The 19,057-nt window shown below is 43.6% G+C and overlaps 1 protein-coding gene across 1 annotated transcript in view; it reads left to right on the top strand.

Annotated features, from left to right (window-relative positions):
• Window positions 1–10,166: 10,166 nt before the first annotated feature.
• Window positions 10,167–19,057, top strand: part of LOC105479795 (ASXL transcriptional regulator 2) — a 155,817-nt gene continuing 146,926 nt past the window's right edge. The window contains exon 1 of the mRNA XM_011738088.3: window positions 10,167–10,468. Coding sequence (XP_011736390.2) covers window positions 10,412–10,468 — 57 coding nt within the window. The 5' untranslated portion in view covers window positions 10,167–10,411. The remainder of the gene's footprint in view (window positions 10,469–19,057) is intronic.

Here is a 19,057-nt window from a genome sequence, read left to right as displayed (position 1 = left end):
CCGCGCCCGGCCGAAAAAGTCTTCTTTTCATAATTCCAAACTCCCCACTACCCTTAGATACTTACTTTTAATATTATTTTGTGTATCCTTCCAGAAATTTTATTTACACCCACCAGCATGGTTGCAGAGTAGGCTAGCGTGTGGGAAGTTCATTAGGGGTGCCTTCAGGATCAACACCTGTGGAGGAAGTGAAGGAAGCAGGATTGGGCAGATGGAGAAGCTGGGCTCTGCTACGCTTTCAGCAAATGTTTCAGCCAACTCTATGGGGAGCTCTGAAGCCAGGCTAGCACCTCAGGGTCATCCTAAGACAAGGTGAGGTGGCCAGGCCTTTATACTCCAACATATTGGATACAAGCTGCCCTGAGAAGTGATTTGAAGCAGAATGACTCTCTTCAGCTAAGGCAAGTCTCAGAGAAAATTCCCAACAGCTGGGGGAGTAAGTATTTCAGTCCTGAAGGGGAGGATGGGAAGTGAATTCGAGTTTTACATACAGTCCACTTGGAACTACTTATTGTGTGGGTTCTGGGAGCAGCTCTTCCTGGATTCTGGTGGGCCTCTTCCCCTGAGGGAAGTTTATAAGGAGAGGACAGTGAGGGAAAGACAGCCTCCACCACTGCAGTTGATCTCAAGGTTGCAACTCTACTCATTGTCTCCCTCCTCTACTATCCAAATGCAGATTCCTCTTCCCCTCAGTTAGTGCCTCTGCTGGTCTAGGCGGCCTGCCTGGTGATGCAGCCCAGACTTTCATGACCAAAGGGTCTAAGCACCTGCTAACAATCATGGAGTGCAGTGGCGCAATCTTGGCTCACTGCAACGTCTGCCTCCTGGGCTCAAGCAATTCTCATGCCTCAGTCTCCCGACTAGCTGGGATTACAGGTGCCTGCCATCACACCCAGCTAATTTTTGTATTTTTAGTAGAAATGGGGTTTCACCAGGTTGGCCAGGCTGGTCTCAAACTCCTGACCTCAAGCAATCCACCCACTTCAGCCTCCCAAAGTGCTGGGATTACAGGTGTGAGCCACCGCGCCAAGTCAACAATCCTTTTTAAAGCTGTGGCTGATGTACCATTTACTAACAAAATTGGGTAAGTACTAAGGGACAGCTAAGTGGATCCTTTCAGGGGATCCCTTCAGGACAGCTAACAGGGTCCTTTCAGCTTCCGTTATGTAACAGAATCTGAACTTCCTCTTTTGTTGTTTTTTGTTTTGTTTTGTTTTGTTCTGTATTGAGACAGGGTCTTGCTCTGTTGCCCAGGCGGGAGGGCAGTGGTAAAATCTCAGCTCTCTGCAACCTCTGCCTCCTTGGCTGAAGTGATCCTCCCACCTCAGCCTCCTGAGTAGCTAGGACCACAGGCATGTATCACCACGCCTGGCTAATTTTTGTATTTTTAGTAGAGATGGGGTTTCACTATGTTGGCCATGAGGTCTTGAACTCCTGACTTGAAGTGATCTGCCCACCTTGGCCTCCCAAAGTTCTGGAATTACAGGGATGAGCCACCATGTGTGGCCCCTACTTCCTCCTGAAGATCAGGATCAATTACCCTGACAATGTGGTGACTTCTCTTTATGTTGTCTGGTCCCTTGACACAGGAGTCTGAAGTGCTCAGGCAGTAACCGTAAAGTTCAGTGGGACTCTTGCTGTGCCTCTTGGTGGAAACAGTCCCCTTGGAAATCAGAATTTCTAAACTCACAGAGCCCAGAGCTGAGGGAATGGGATGCATGAAGCTGAGCCATTTCTTTTTCCACCCCTTTGTTTCCAGACCCATGTATTCTACCTATTAGGAACAAAGCACCGTATGTTGGTCATTGATTTAGAGCAGCAATATGTGTTTTTGAGGGTGGTGTCTATCCTCACAGGATACATCTCTGCCCTGGTTTCTCAGTGTGCCATGAGTGGGCCATGGCATTGCTTAATCAGGCCAAAAGTTTCTGTGTAGTTAGGATGACAGTAGACTACTGTAAATTCAATTAGTATCTTCGATAGCTGTATGACTTGAAGAATTACATGCTTTTTGAAAAATAAAGGCCCGGAGACCAGAAGATCCCAAAGTCATGTGTATACTGCCATCTCTTCTTTGTTATAAAATGGGTTCTTTCTCGGCTGAAATGAGCGTACCTGCTTCAGTACAACAAACCCAACCACTGAGGGGTCATCGAAGATACTGCCTTGATTCGTTGGACCTATCCAAGATCAGCAAATGTCTATTCTAATTTCAGACCCACATCTAAAAACTCACTCTTGGGAACTCTGTGTGGATTTAGGCCCCTCTTCTTCTGGTACTATGTTTTCAAAACTGACATATAGGAAAGCAAAACTTATCCGGGAAGGAAAATTGGATGGAACATTTAACCTTTCATATTAAGTCTGGCAATGATGACTATATCAATTCCTGCCTAAATAGTCTATTAATCATGAATGAATGAATGAATGAATGAATGAATAAATAAATAAATAAAATGGGCTCTTTATGGCCAGGAGCGGTGGCTCACACCTGTAATCCCAGCACTTTGAGAGGCCAAGGCAGGCAGATCACCTGAGGTCACGAGTTCGAGACCAGCCTGACCAACATAGTGAAACCCTGTCTCTACTAAAAATACAAAAGAGTAGCTGGGCGTGATGGCATGCACCTGTAATCCCAGTTATTAGGGAGGCTGAGGCAGGAGAATCGCTTGAACCTGGGAGGCAGAGGTCTAGTGAGCCGAGATCGTGCCATTGCATTCCAGCCTGGGCAACAAGAGCAAAACTCCGTCTCAAAAAAAAAAAGGCTCTTTGTTTTGATGCACTGTTATATGAGATCCCATATCAATGGATCAGATATTTTGTAAGCTCTTGAAAGTGGTGCTGGCTGAGCACCACTTTGAGGCTCTATTAGTAAGAAAGGCAAACTCATACCTGAAATATATGCATATTCCAGTTAAAATGAATTGCTGCCCCTTGTAAGGTGAAGGGGTCTACTGTAGGCAACTTACCTCCAAGTGGCTGATTGGTGTACTTGAAGGATGGTGTCACATCAGAGGGTTGGTTTTCATCCTTCTTGCTGGCAGGTTGGACATTCAGTAGCAGTAGAAGGTAAAAGTTCAGTGGTGGGTGGGAACCCATGATGTTGGGTCCATTCATAGCCTCCATCCCTGCCACCACGTCTACTATGTTCATAGATGAATTATGTACCACTGGAGTGGTCAATGACAGAGGCTGCCTGATGTCAACTGGCTGAGTCATTCTGCCTGTTTGTTTGCTTAGAGCTTCATGCTTCTTCTATGCTTTTTTTTTTTTTTGAGACAGGGTCTTGCTCTGTCGGCCAGGCTGGAATGCAGTGGTGTGATCATGGCTCACTGCAGCCTCACTCTCCTGGGCTCAGGTGATCCTCCTGCCTCAGCTTCCTGAGTAGTGGGGACCACAAGCGCATGCCACCATGCCCAGCTAATTTTTTTTTTTTTTTTTTGAGGCGGAGTCTTCACTCTGTCACCCAGGCTGGAGTGCAGTGGCACCATCTCGGCTCACTGCAAGCTCCGCCTCCCGGGTTCGCGCCATTCTTCTGCCTCAGCCTCCGGAGTAGCTGGGACTACAGGCGCCCGCCACCGCGCCCGGCTAATTTTTTGTATTTTAGTAGAGACGGGGTTTCACCGTGTTAGCCAGGATGGTCTCGATCTACTGACCTCGTGATCCGCCCGCCTCGGCCTCCCAAAGTGCAGGGATTACAGGCGTGAGCCACCGCGCCCGGCCACCAGCTAATTTTTAAAACTTTATTTTCGGCTGGGTACAGTGGCTCACACCTGTAATCCCAGCACTTTGGGAGGTTGAGGTGGGCGGATCACGAGGTCAGGAGTTTGAGAACAGCCTGACCAACACAGTGAAACCCCGTCTCTACGAAAAATACAAAAATTAGCCAGGCTTGGTGGCATGTGCCTATAATCCTAGCTACTCAGGAGGTTGAGGCAGGAGAATCGCTTGAACCCAGGAGGCAGAAGTTGCAGTGAGCCAAAATCACGCCATTGCACTCCAGCCTGGGTGACAGAGCAAGACTCCATTTCAAAAAAAAAAAAAGGCAAACACACACATTATTTTCTGCAGACATGGGTCTTGCTATGTTGCCCAGGCTTCACTTGAACTACTGGCATCAAGCGATCCTCCCATCTCAGCCTTTCAAAGTGCTGGTATTACAGGTGTGAGCCACCATACTCAGCCAATGTTCTTCTATGCTTTCTGGTGAGTATTAATATGAGCATTAAACATGAGATCTTTATAATATTTTGTGTTCATAAGTTCATCCATATATCTCTATCCCAACCTCATTACCTCTGATCTTATAGTCTTTTTTGTTGCATGACCCTGACCACTTGGCTGAGCTATTCTCCACCTACCATGAATCTGTTTATATTCTGACCTTGGGCCATTTCTCTTTCCACACAAAGCAGATAATCCAGTACACTGCCTGAACCTCTGCACACTGGAAGGGTGTCCCTTCACTCCTGTCGTTCAAAGCTATTCGTGAATGGGACTGTAAGGCAGATGAAGTCCATTTTTATCTTGTACCTTGTATTAATCTGTTCTCACAGTGCTATAAAGAAATTCTGAATTCTCACAGTGCTATAAAGAAATTCATTTATAAAGAAAATTGGTTTAATTGCCTTGCAGTTCCACAGGCTGTACAGAAAGTATGGCTGGGGAGGCCTCAGAAAACTTACAATCAAGGTGGAAAGTGAAGGGGAAGCATGGCTGGAGCAGGAGGAAAAGAGAGTGAAGGGGAAGGTGCTGTACACTTCAAAAAAATTAATTTATTTTATTATACTTTAAGTTCGGGGATACATGTGCAGATTGTGCAGGTTACATAGGTATACACATGCCATGGTGGTTTGCTGCACCCATCAACCTGTCATCTACATTAGGTATTTCTCCTAATGGTATCCCTCCCTTAGCCCCCCAACCCCTGGTGCTACACACTTTTTTTTTTTTTTTTTTTTTTTTTAAGACAGAGTCTCGCTCTGTCGCCCAGAGAGAGCAGTGGTGTGATCTCGGCTCACTGCAAGCTCTGCCTCCCGGGTTCACGCCATTCTCCTGCCTCAGCCTCCAGAGTAGCTGGGGCTACAGGCGCCCGCCACCACCATGCTAGGCTAATTTTTTGTATTTTTAGTAGAGACGGGGTTTCACCATGTTAGCCAGGATGGTCTCGATCTCCCGACCTCATGATCTGCCCACCTCGGCCTCCCAAAGTGCTGGGATTATAGGTATGAGCCACTGTGCCTGGCCTTTTTAAAAAAATACTAGATGGTTTAGGCCATGTGCAGTGGCTTACACTTGTAATCCCAGCACTTTGGGAGGCCAAGGCAGGTGGATTACCTGAGGTCAGGAGTTGGACATCTGCCTGGTCAACATGGTGAAACTCTATCTTTACTAAAAATACAAAAAAAACTAGCCAGGTGTGGTGGCAAGTGCCTGTAATCCCAGCTACTCAGGAGGCTGAGGAGCAGAACCACTTGGACCTGGGAGGCAGAGGTTACAGTGAGCTGAAATCGCACGACTGCACTCTAGTCTGGGCAACAACAGCAAAATTCTGCCTGAAAAAGACAAACAAACAAAAACAACAACAACAACAACAACAACAAAACTAGATGGCTTACAGAATCTGTAGGAGATCTAGTGATCCTAGCTTGGAAATTACCACTAACAGAAATAGTGGCCAAAATACCACTGCAGAGCAGGCCTTTTGAAGACTCTGCAACTTGTATCACTGACATCACTGATCCTGAATATTACTAATGTCCGATTCAATGTCTAGGGCAGAAGTAAATGATTGGTGGAGCCTAGGGCATGTTCCTATGCCCTACCCAAAAGGGAGGGTAGGTATTTTCAATTTCTGTAGTGGGTGGGAAATTTCCAAATATGAGAAGGGGGCTTGGATACTTGTAACCAAAAAAAAAAAAGTCTATCTTACGCCTCCATTTTTTTCATCAAAAGGAACCCTATTATGCATTTGATTCTATACCTTGCCTTTTTCACTTTAATTAATATTCCTTAGATCTCTTTCCACATCTGAGTGGCAACCCTTGTATACAAGGATTATTTATAATAGCACTGAAATGTTAACTACAGGAGACTAGATAAAATTATTGTACATAATCCAAACAATGGAATGCTATGTAACTATTTAAAATTATGCTATATGTTGGAGTTTGAGGGTGTCAACTTGCCCAAGTTTCACAAAAAATGGAAAGATATCTAGAGGAGACAAGCAGATGGAGATAAAAATATCACATTCATAATAAAACTGTTGAAGATAAAACAGCTTCTGTGTGAGGGCCAAATGGGCTTGCTAGCGCTTCCTGTCCCAAACTTTGCCAAGTCTAGACCTGATGCTATCTCATCTGAGTGAAAAGTTTGATTCTACAGAGGAGACATACTTAACGAGGGTCCATTCATGCTCAACCAAGTTGTGAGGCTGAGGGTAGGGTAGGCTTTTCTTAGCTTCTTCCTTTCTCTTTTTTCTTTTTCTTTTCTTTTTTTTTTTTTTTGACAGAGTCTCACTCTATTGCCCAGGCTGGAGTGCGATGGCACAATCTCGGCTCACTGCAACCTCTACCTCCCAGGTTCAAGTGATTCTCCCACCTCAGCCTCCTAAGTATCTGGGACTACTGCTGTGAGCCACCACGCCCGGCTAATTTTTGTATTTTTTGGTAGAGACCGTGTTTCACCGTGTTGGCCAGGCTGGTATAGAACTCCCGACCTCAAGTGATCTGCCCACCTTGACCTCCCAAAGTGCTGAGATTACAGGCATGAGACACTGTGCCTGGCCAGCTTCTTCCCTTCTTTACGATGCTTCCCTCACAACATTACAGGTTTCTTCTGAGAGCACTCCAATATATAACTTGCACAAGAAGTCAAAGGTCAGTCTCTGCTTCCACAGACAAAACAAATATCTGTAAAATTTTTACAATGAGCAGTTTGGTAAAGATGAAAAAAGGTGAATTTTATTGTGAAAATAAAAATCTCATGTGGATTCCAACATAAAGCATTCGAAGGGGTTGGGGCTGAATATCTGTAGCCTAAAAATTCTTGATTTCATTTTCTGCAGTACACTAAGCTAAAGTTGTCAAAGCAGGTCATTCGCTTTACCACAAAAGAGTCAGACCTTTATTCGTAGATGTAAAGCATTGTTACACTTAGTAGGGCAGAGGAGTGGGTGGAAGCTGTGAAAGTAGAGATGGTGAGTGTTGGCCACACGTTCAAGATATTTATGGGCAAGAAAGACAGGAAAAATAATTTGGTACGGTAGGGTGGTAGGGTAAAGAGACTTCTTTAAGCTGGAAGTGTCTTGAATATGCTTGTAGAAGGAGGTGGAGGGGTATCAGAACTAGAAAATAATGAAAAAAATGGAACAACATTCCAAGAAAGATGAGAAGGGATAGTGTCCTGTATACAGTACATTAAAGGAGGGATAAGGCCGGGCGCGGTGGCTCAAGCCTGTAATCCCAGCACTTTGGGAGGCCGAGACGGGCGGATCACGAGGTCAGGAGATCGAGACCATCCTGGCTGACACGGTGAAACCCCGTCTCTACTTTAAAAAATACAAAAAACTAGCCGGGCGAGGTGGCGGCGCCTGTAGTCCCAGCTACTCGGGAGGCTGAGGCAGGAGAATGGCGTGAACTCGGGAGGCGGAGCTTGCAGTGAGCTGAGATCCGGCCACTGCACTCCAGCCTGGGCGGCAGAGCGAGACTCCGTCTCAAAAAAAAAAAAAAAAAAAAAAAAAAGGAGGGATTAGGCTATGGTAAGGAGGAGGCGGCGGTTAGAATGCGCGAACTTATGGGTAAATTTAGGGATTGAAGGCAAGGTGAGAAAGCAACTGGTGGCCAATAATTTTTACATGATACATGAAGCAATGTTATTAGTTAAATGAAGAGGCAAAAGTAGAGGTAGGGGTATTCAGGGGAGTGGCAAATGCTGATGGAAGTAACCAGAGATAAATCAAAGGATAACTAAGTTGATTATAGAAACTATATCTGTAAAGCTAAGAAACTGTGACTCAATCAAGAACTAGGGAGGATATCTTAGTAGGGTAGTGGGTGGAGTTTTAAGAAGATAGATTTGGCATTCCCTGTAGGATGGGCTTGAGTAGGGTGAGAATAGAAACAGAATATCTAAGGAAATCCAGAAGGAGGGTGGGGATGATGAGAGAGATGCAAATACACATAACAAATTCAATCAATAGACATGGGGACAAAATACTTTCTGGGGAATTATACTTGTATAATAATAATAAACTATCTGTATCTGTGGAAGATTAAGAAGTAGGAACCACAACATTACAATCCCTACCTTTGAAATTAAAACCTGGGGATAGAGCTCCTGAAATCCAAAGTAAGGACAGTTGGATTATCTGGCCTAGGAGGGTCTGAAAACCAGTTGGGGCTCCAGGACCAAACAACAGGACTGGGTGGTAAGCTGTACTCAACTCAACAGTCAGGGATGGAGAAGACCTTCTTTTCTCTTTTCTTTCTTTTCTTTTTTTTTTTTTTGCGACTGAGCCTTGCTCTATTGCCCAGGCTGCAGTGTAATGGCACAATCACTGCAACTTCTGTCCCCCAGGTTCAAGTGATTCTCCTGCCTCAGCCTCCCGAGTAGCTGGGATTACAGGCGCATGCCACTGTGCCCAGCTAATTTTTGTATTTTTAGTAGAGATGAGGTTTCTCCATGTTGGCCAGGCTGGTCTTGAACTCCTGGCCTCAAGTGATCTGACCGCCTCGGCCTCCCAAAATGCTGGGATTACAGGCGTGAGCCACTACACCTGGCGAGAAGGCCTTCTTAGACTACAGAGATAAGCTTTGGAGGGAGGTGGTACATGCTACCTGTGTAATGGATAGGGCTATGAATTATCAAAGACATTTCAGAAAATATATCCATATCAATTGCTGAAATAGGCTGTTTGATCCATGACTGAAGGGAAATATAAGGAAGCATCTAGATACTTCTAGATGGCCTCTCAAACTCCCTATCTTTTTCATTTTTTTTTGGCACAACAGATCCTTTTTGAAAAATAGAGGAAAAGTTATGAATCCTCTTCTCAAAAAATTCACATATAACACACAAAATATAGTTCATAGTTTTAGGGAGTCCATGAACTTCTGAAATGCATCCATAAACTTTAAGCAGTGCTCTCATCTGTCTTTCCTCCCAAGAGGCAATCCAATCCTCAGTCCTATTTCACACTATAGTAAATTTACTAGATTGTTTGGAAGCAGCTTCTGGAAGCAGGTGGATTGGTGAGATCAGCAGGTGTTACCACATGCTTCTTACTTTGCAAAGTATCAAGGCGTAGATGATGTAAGACAAGATGCCACATTCTGGATCTTTCAGAAGGCTGTTATGGATACTACAAATAATGGTCTCTGACCACAGAAATGTCTGAATCATTCAGCAAATATTTACTGGGCGCCTGATAGGTACAGGCACTATGCTAGGGACTGAGCTCATCGAAATAAAGACGACACCATTTCTGTCACTGATGAGTAGCTTCACATGTAAAAGCGTGGATGCAGTTACCAGGGGCCTTAAAAACAGTCACCTAAGTTTGAGGCTTTCTGGGGAGATGGAAAGGGCTCTGAGCTGGCAATTTGATATTTGGTGTCTCTACATCCCAGACTTGTGAGTTTGGCAAGTCACTCAATCTCAGTTGCTTCGCCTATCGAATGGGGTTAATAGGTAGATGAGAATTGTTGCCTATCTTCAAAAAGATAACCTTTGTAAAAATGCAAATAAATGAGAAAACACAAACGCAGAGCTTATCTAAAGTGATAATTGGCAGAGTCACCCACTGAGGTAAGAGGTCAGTTCCCCAGGTCTACACAGCCCATGCAGCGCCTCGCACGAGGCGGGATCAGTTCAATAAGCTTTCCCGGATGGAACAAGTTCCGCTTCCGCAGGCAGATACTCGTTGTAGGTGTGAGCGTCGGCCGTCAGACGCCAGCTACTGCCGGGGCCTCCCTCGCGCGCATGCTCCTGCGGAGAGGCGGAGACCGGAAGGGTGGGGGCGTGACGAGGTATCGCAGACTGCCGGCTCGCTCGCTCAGCGGCCCGGCTTGGGAGGCGGGGGCGCGCCCGCGCTCGTTCGCGCGGCCGGCTGCGTACAGTAGTGACGGCCGCGCGGGAGCGGTCACATGACCATAGCGGCAGCCTGTACAGTAAGAACCCAATATGGCAGCGGCGGTAGCAGTGGCAACGGCAGCAGGAGGACCGGCCGCCCCATAGACCCCCCCGCGCACCACCCCCGCCGCTTCCTCTGCTTGGGTGCCCCCCCGGCCTGACTTCCCTTTTCTCCCACCTTTCCCGGCACCGCGGGAAAAGCAGCGCAGGGCAGAGCAGGCAGGGAGGGCGGCCGGAGCCCGGACACGGGAACCTCCCAGTCAGTTCAAGACCCGACATGAGGGAAAAGGGACGTAGGAAGAAGGGCAGGACCTGGGCGGAGGCCGCCAAGACGGTAAGGGGGAGGGAACGAAGGGGAAGGCCGGGAGGATTTCGTTCCCTTGTCGTCCGCCAGTCGCAGGGGAAGGGAGGTCACTGGCCCAGAGACCCGGCTGAGGGGGCACAAAACCGCGCGGAGAGGGCGGCGGTTAGTGTCGGGGTTGCGATCCCTGTGGGAATGGAGGCGCCCGGCGGAACGCGATAGCTGCGGGGCCGTGGCTTCTCTCGGCGTCTGCGGCGAGTCCTCAGTGTTTTGAGGCTGTCTCTTGGGGTCACGTCGCTATCACCTCTGCCCTGTGGTAGCCCCCGCCCCGTCACGGGGAAGTCTGTGGTGCTTGCACGGTAACCGGTTCTTCTCCCTTGTGCGGCTGGAGAGCCCCCATTGGATGCAGATAGAAGGCTTGTGCGTGCATCCAGCCCCGGAAAGGAGAGGGGAGCGCTGGAGCTGGATAGAATTTACCCGTTACAGCGGACATGCCTATGACCCCGGGCCCCCTGCTTGTCTGGCTCCCGGAGCAGACGTGAGATCACGAGGCTTTTGTTTTTGTTTGGTGTTGGAGCCGAAAGTGCAGGAGGTGTTTAGAAACGAAGTAACAGGTGGGACTTGTAGAATTTTTTTTTTTTTTCCTGTTTCCGTAGAGACCTACTCCGAACAAGGCAGCAATGCATGGTGGGACGTGTAGTTTACCCGGCCTTCACTTTTCCCTAGCCAAAGTGATGGTGGCCTAATGAAGTTGTAATTAGTGGGCAAAACAATTTTTCCCCCTAATTCTGTTATGACGAAATGTAGAGGTAGGTTTTAAAAAGTGGACTATTGAGGATTAGTGAGAACTTTTACCATATTTTAAGAAGAAAAATTTAAAAGCATGTTGTATGCAGAAATGAAATGGTAGGAGATAGTGAAGTTCATTCCATCGTTGAGGATGCAGCAGAAAAGTAATAGGGCGTTAAACAGCATTTTAATAGTGGAAAGTGAGAGGTGTTCACCCATTTAATGGTGAATCATGCCAGTAATACTTCGACAACATAGCCCTTCTTAGTGAACCCTTATGTCATATGGTTTATTTTTTAATGAGGTTTTTTAAATATGAAAGTAATGTTACTGTGGGGAAATTTGGAAAATTATAAAAAAGAAAATTAAAAAAAAATCACATTTATTTCACCCCTCGTCTGTATCTGCTAACATTTGGTATATTACCATCTAGTCTCTTTTATTTATTTCCTCAAATCTAGGTCATACTGTTTATTCAGTCTTGTGCATTTGTTTGTAAACTTTGCGCATTTGTTTTGTAAACTTTATGCATTAGGAGGTTGATGAGTCTTCAATTTTTATTTCTCTTAGTTGGAAATGTAAAAAAGTTAAGAAATAATAGCACATTTTACTTTTCTGGGTGTTTTCACTTACAATATATCTTGGTATATCTTCCTGTGCTAGAAGTTTCTCTCTAAAAGATAAGACTCCTATACTTTTTTTTGATGGTGTAGAGGTTGCTTCCCCACAGAGGACTATTTTACTCTCTACTTGGTGGATACCTGAAGACCTCTTTCTGTTAATAAAAGAAGCATGATGAATTTTAATTATAGGTAAGCAGACCTGGACCCTAATTTATGCTAATTAATTTTAATTTCCTAGGATCTTTAAAATTTTTTTTTTTATTAAAAATATTTTGTAGGCCGGGCGCGGTGGCTCAAGCCTGTAATCCCAGCACTTTGGGAGGCCGAGATGGGCGGATCACGAGGTCAGGAGATCGAGACCATCCTGGCTAACACGGTGAAACCCCGTCTCTACTAAAAATTACAAAAAAAAACTAGCCGGGCGAGGTGGCGGGTGCCTGTAGTCCCAGCTACTCGGGAGGCTGAGGCAGGAGAATGGCGTGAACCCGGGAGGCGGAGCTTGCAGTGAGCCGAGATCGCACCACTGCACTGCAGCCTGGGTGACAGAGCAAGACTCCGTCTCAAAAAAAAAAAAAAAAAAAAAAAAAAAAAAAATATATATATATATATATATATATATATATATATATATATATATATTTTGTAGAGACAGGGTCTTGCTATGTTGCCCAGGCTAGGCTAGTCTTGAACTCCTGGGCTCAAGCAGTCCTCCTGCCTTGGCCTCTCAGAGCACTAATATTAGAGAAGTTTCTAGACTCTTTAGAGTGTTTTTTGCATTATGATTCCTTTGATAAAATAGTCATTGGGAGATTGTGACAAATAGGAAAAATTAGTCTGCAACTACTTACCTTTTCCTATGTTAGTATATTTGCTCATTTCATGCCCTAGCTAGCTATGTGAAAAATAGTATTTAAAAGATGGAAAGACTACTTTGATTAGTAGAGTTCCTGAGGGGACCAGTATATTAGTAGCTTGGTATTTTTCTTTGATTCTGGCAAATACATAAAGCCCCAGTCTCAGTGAAAATGTGTTTTAGAAAGAGAATGATGACACTAAAGTTTTTCTAATAGCCAAAATCTAGAAAACGTTCTTAGTTTTGGAGGGTTATTTTATTACCTATAAGTGAGGGAATTAAACTAAATCTCGGTGTTCAAAATATTTATGTTTTTAGGATAAATAGATGAAAATAAAAGAAGGACTAGGCAAAGGTACATTTGTAATATTTCAGACTGCAGAATAATGAAATCAGAAAATTAGTGAGTTGACAAACGAAAGTAACTTTGACCTAAATAAGAATGCTAGTATTTAGATACAAAGGAATAGGAAAAGAGGTTTTAAGGCTTAAACTTATTTCTTACGCATTAGGATGTCAAGTGTTTGAGGAACAGTTTCATCAAGGAAGCAAGGGTCTGTTTCTTATTTCATGTGTTTTTGGTACCTCCATTGTAGAGCTATCATGTTTTAGAGAGTACTATTAAAATAGGGTTGTTTTCCTGACCAATAATATAGCAATAGATATATACAACACAAAATGTCAGTATGTGATACTGGGATGATATGGGGTGTGTGTATATATGTGGAAGTGCTGCATGGTTTGATGTAAGGTTAGCATAAACTAAACAAAATAGTAAGATTCATAATAATAATTATTATTATAATTTTATTTCTTTATTTAGAATGGGTTTTGCTGTGTTGCCCAGGCTGGAGTGCAATGGCTTCACAGGTGTGATTGTGGTGCGCTAAAGCCTTGAACTTCTGGGCTCAAGTGATCATCCTGCCCTAGCTTCCCAAGTAGCTGGGACTATAGGCATGTGCCACTGTGCCTGGCTTCATAATTATTATATAATAGTAGATTATGCCAAAAGGCTGATAAAATAAACTTGAATGTATACACTGGCTCCAGTAACTAAGGATACCAGGGAAAGGTGATGGAGCTGCGATTCAGCTGATCTTGAATGCGTGTTCACTACACTGGACTGCCTCCCTGTTGATCTTAAATTTGTCTTATTTAAATATGCTAGTTATAAAAAGCATTCTAGTATTTAGTTAGCAGTTTCACATGTTTTACTCTTTTTTATTTTTTTTTTGAGACAGGATCTTGCTCTGTCGCCCAAGCTGGAGTGCACTGCCATGATGGCGGCTCATGGCAACCTCAGCCAACCCCTCAAGCGATCCTCCTGCCTCAGCCTCCTTAGTAGCTGGGACTGCAGGCATGTGCCACCACTCCTAGCTAATTAAATTTTTTTTTTTTTTTTGTAGAGACAGAGTCTCCCTATGTTGCTCAGGCTGATGTCAAACTCCTGGGCTCAAGTGATCCTCCTGCCTCAGCCTGCCAAAGTGCTGATATTATAGGTGTGGTCCCCCATACTCAGCTGCATGTTTTAAATTTTAAGGGCAGTAGTGATGGTGGTAATGAATTATTTAAGTGAGAGATAAATAGTGTAGTGTTTAGTACAATTTAAATTGAAAAACTTGTAGCTAACCAGGGATATTGAGAACCATTACATTGACTTTATTTTATTTTTTGAGCCAGGGTCTCACTTTGTCACCAAGGCTAAAGTGCAGTCTTGTGATCAGGGCTCACTGCAACTTCCATGTCCTGGGCTCAAGGGCTCCTCCCTCCTTAGCCTATGGAGTAGCTAAGTACCACACACGTGTGCCACCATGCCCAGCTAATTTTTTGTGTGTGTGTGTGAGATGGGGTCTCACTTGGTTGCCTAGGCTGGAATGCAGTGGCGTGATCTTGGCTCCCTGCAACTTCTGACTGCTGGGCTCAAGCAGTCCTCCTGGCTCAGCTTCCCAAGTAGCTGGGACTACAGGCATGTGCTGCCATGCCTGGCTGATTTTACTTTTTGTAGAGATAGGGTTTCTCCGTGTTGCCCAGGCGGGTCTCAAGCATCTGTACTCAAGTGATCTGCCCACCTCGGCCTCCCAGTGTGATGGGGTTACAGGTGTGAGCCACTGCGCCGGGACCACAGCTAAGTTTAAAAATTTTTTTTGTGGAGACGGGGTCTCGCCAAGTTTCCCAGGCTGGTCTTGAACTCCTGGACTCAAGTGATCTGCCTGCCTCGGCCTCCCAAAGTGTTAGGATTACAGATGTGGGCCACTGCACCCTGCCTGCATTGACTTTAGAACTATGTTCAAAATTAGGCTCATTAAAAAGAAAGATGAATCATCTAAATATTTGATGACATCCTGAGGGTTTTAGCAGTTTTTGCAAAGCAGAACTTTGAAAATAGCAGTCTTATTTGCTGATCTTGTTTGCTTTTTGACTTTTCCCTCGTTACCCGTGGGTAGAGAAGCATTAAAAGGCGAAAGAGTCCCAAAAGGACAAATGTGTGTATGATTGTAGGTGGAAGGGATAGAGAGGCAGACTTTAGGGATTATACACTTAAGGGACATTGGGTGGTTTTTTTGGGGAGGAAAATGATAAAAAAAAATATGAGAACCAAGGTGTGGGTGTTAGAGATGAGGAACATAACCTGTAGTGTAGATCTTTGGGATGTAATTTGTAGACTGAAGAAAAAGTTTTTGTTTTTTTTTTTTGCTTTAATTTTTTTTTTTTTTTATACTTTTAAGTTCTAGAGTACATGTGCACAACATGCAGGTTTGTTACATATGTATACATGTGCCATGTTGGTGTGCTGCACCCATTAACTTGTCATTTACATTAGGTATATCTCCTAATGCTATCCCTACCCCCCTACTCCCCACAATAGGACCCGGTGTGTGATGATCCCCTTCCTGTGTCCAAGTGATCTCGTTCAGTTCCCACCTATGAGTGAGAACATGCGGTATTTGGTTTTCTGTTCTTGTGATAGTTTGCTGAGAATGATGGTTTACGACTGCATCCATGTCCTTACAAAGGACAGGAACTCATCCCTTTTTATGGCTGCATAGTATTTTTTGTTTTAAATATATAGACTTCATTCATTGGTTAATTATTATTTTGAATGTACACAAGATTTTGGTTTTTGTCACTTACAACTTTTGTCACTGCTAAAATCCTCAGAGTGTCATCAGATATTTATATGATTCATCTTTATTTAACTTTAGAAAATAAGGTGGAAGATAGAAAATTTCTGTTAAATATAGGCTAATTACTTTGATGTAGGAAGCGTAGAAAATGGAAATACTATTTTTTGAGACAGAGTCTCACTCTGTTGCCAGTCTGGAGCGCAGTGATGCAATCTCGGCTGACTGCAAGCTCCCCCTCCTGGGTTCAAGCGATTCTCCCGCCTCAGCCTTCCTAGTAGTTGAGATTACTGTGCCTGGCCAATTTTTATAATACGAATTATAGAAAGTAAAACCGGGCAGAATCTTGGCTCATTGATTACATAAACATTAGTGAGAAAGCATTGGCATGGGCTAAAAATAGAGAAACTGCGACAGTTAAGCTATGAGGATGCAAAGGAATAAGAATAATGGAATGGACTTTGGGGACTCTGGGCGGGGAAAGGGTGGGAGGGTGATGAGGGATAAAAGACTACACATTGGGTACAGTGTACACCTCTCGGGTGATAGGTGCACCGAGATCTCAGAAATCACCACTAAAGAACTTATCCATGTAGCCAAACACTACCTGTTCCCCAAAAACCATTGGGGAAAAAAACAAAAAAAGAACTTACAACCCTCCAAGAGTCAATAAAGAGACTTCTGGGAAAAAAAAAATTCTCCTGAGAAACTGTCTGGGCTCAGTGCTTTTTGGTGAGCTAATTCCTTAATAATTTTGTCTGTTTATTCTGTGGAACTTAGTTTGCTTAAGCCTCCTCTCTACTAGGGTCAATTTTAGTAAACTGTATTTTCATTAACAGTTATCCATATAATAGAGATTCTCAAATTTAATTGCCTAAAGATGTGGAAAATAATCTCTTATAATTTAAAATTTTTGTTTATAGTTATTTCTCCCTTATCAGTGCTTACTTTGTATATTTCTATTACTATCTTTTCTTCTTTATTAATTTTGCTAGTGATTTATCTATTTTGTGGGTGCTTTTGTTTTCCCCCAAATAAATGGATTTTGTTTATGAATTGTTTTTCTGTTCTCTGACCTTATTAGTTTTCACTTATACCTTTACAATTTTACTCTTAGGCTTTGTTTTGGTGTCCTTTGTTATCTTTCTTGCTGTTTGAGTTGGGAATTTATTTAAGTTTTAATTTTTTTTTTTTCCCCTTGAGACAGGGTCTTGCTCTGTTGCCCAGACTGGAGTGCAGTGGTGTGATCTCAGCTCACTGCAGCTTCCGCCTCCCAGGCTCAAGGGATCCTCTTGCCTCAGCCTCCCAAGTAGCTGGGACCACAAGCACGCGCTACCATACCTGGCTAATTTTTGTGTTTTTTGTAGAGATGGGGTTTTGCCATGCTGCCCAGCCTGGTCTCCAATTCTTGGGCTCTCACAATGGACCCAAAGTGTTGGGATTACAGGCGTGAGCCACTGTGCCCTGCTAATTTTTAATTTATGTAGCTCTTTGGTCTTGTGAATTTTCCTCTGATCTCTGCTTTACATTTATCCCATAGATTTGTTATGCAAAATTTTCACTCATTGTTTTTCTGAAATTCTGTAATTTATTTCAGAATGCGTAATTTTCAAAACAACTGTGTGTTTACATTCATGAAATTACTTTCTGCAAGTCTATTATTAGTAGTAGGTGACTTGATGTAACACTTTTTGCTTGATTGATCTTTCTTCTTGCCATATTATTTAAAGTTCTCCTGCATAATTTTGTGTTAATTTCAAATTAGCTGGGTGTGGGTGGCGCATGCCTGTAATCTCAGCTACTCAGGAGGCTGAGGCAGGAGAATCACTTGAACCCGAGAGGTGGAGGTTGCTGTGAGCTGAGATCGTGCCATTGCACTCCAGGCTGGGCAACAAGAACGAAACTCCATCTCAAAAACCAAAATAAATAAAATTTTGTGTTAACTTCATAATTTCTTCTGTCCTGTTTTTATTCCTCTATCCTGAAAGCCCACAAGCCTCCTAGTTTGTTGAAGGGGAGGGAAAAACAGAGTCTTTTTTGAACACTTAAATTAAAAATTTCTATGAAAGTTGGTGCTGCTGCTGCTACTCCTGCATCTCTTGTAGAATTCTGAAAGGCGTTGAGAAAATAACCTCAGGTTTGCAAAAGTCCTTTCTGCTTCCCCATCCACAGATTCTATCTGCTCTTGAGAGGCTGGACAATTTTGCTGTGGGACTTTTTTCCCCCCCTCTACAAAAGCTGTCTGGAAGGAGGCCAGTGTGTGAAGATATAACTAAACTTGCTATCTTTGTCCTGTTTACAAAAAAACTCTGAATACCCCTCTACTTCTGTATTCTTTCTTTTTACATCTCATAGAGGCCATCCTCATAGTTTATGGTATTTTATAATTTAGTATTTTTAGTACAGTGTGGATTATTATGTTTTTACTGTTGTTAAAAGGTTGTTGAATGAACTAAATTTTAGAACTCTCAATATGATTTAAAAACTGTTATTTGCTGGCTGGGCGCGGTGGCTCAAGCCTGTAATCCCAGCACTTTGGGAGGCCGAGACGGGTAGATCACGAGTTCAGGAGATTGAGACCATCCTGGCTAACACGGTGAAACCCAGTCTCTACTAAAAAATACAAAAAATACTAGCCGGGCGGGGTGGCGGGCGCCTGTAGTCCCAGCTACTCAGGAGGCTGAAGCAGGAGAATGGCGTAAACCCGGGAGGTGGAGCTTGCAGTGAGCTGAGATCCGGCCACTGCACTCCAGCCTGGGAGACAGAGCGAGACTCCGTATCAAAAAAAAAAAAACAAAAAAACCTGTTATTTGCTTTAAATTTATTTCCTATTCAAGTTATATAGGCTCATTTTTTTAAAAAACAAGTATGTAAAGAGTTAATTCTAGATGAGTCAGTATACTGAAAACGGGAATTAAGTGAAAGTCTGCATACTGAAATATTGAAAATATTTACTTACCATACTGAAATTAACTCTGGTTGATAGTTAAATATGGCTTTCTGGATTTTTTTTTTTTAACCTCATGTATACAAACAGGTATACCTTTATTTTACGTGAAATTCTATAACTTTATTTTATGAATGTCATGGATATCTTTTCATGTCATTACTTGTATATTTAATATCTGCCTTATTCTTTTTGTTTTTTTCTTTTTTGAGGTGGAGTCTTGCTTTGTCACCCAGGCTGGAGTGCAGTGGCATTCAGTCACAGCTCACTGAAGCCTTGACCTCCTGA

Source organism: Macaca nemestrina, chromosome 13 (genome assembly GCF_043159975.1).
Source record: "Macaca nemestrina isolate mMacNem1 chromosome 13, mMacNem.hap1, whole genome shotgun sequence".
Lineage (NCBI taxonomy): Eukaryota > Metazoa > Chordata > Mammalia > Primates > Cercopithecidae > Macaca > Macaca nemestrina.
This window is presented reverse-complemented; position numbering and strand designations above follow the sequence as displayed.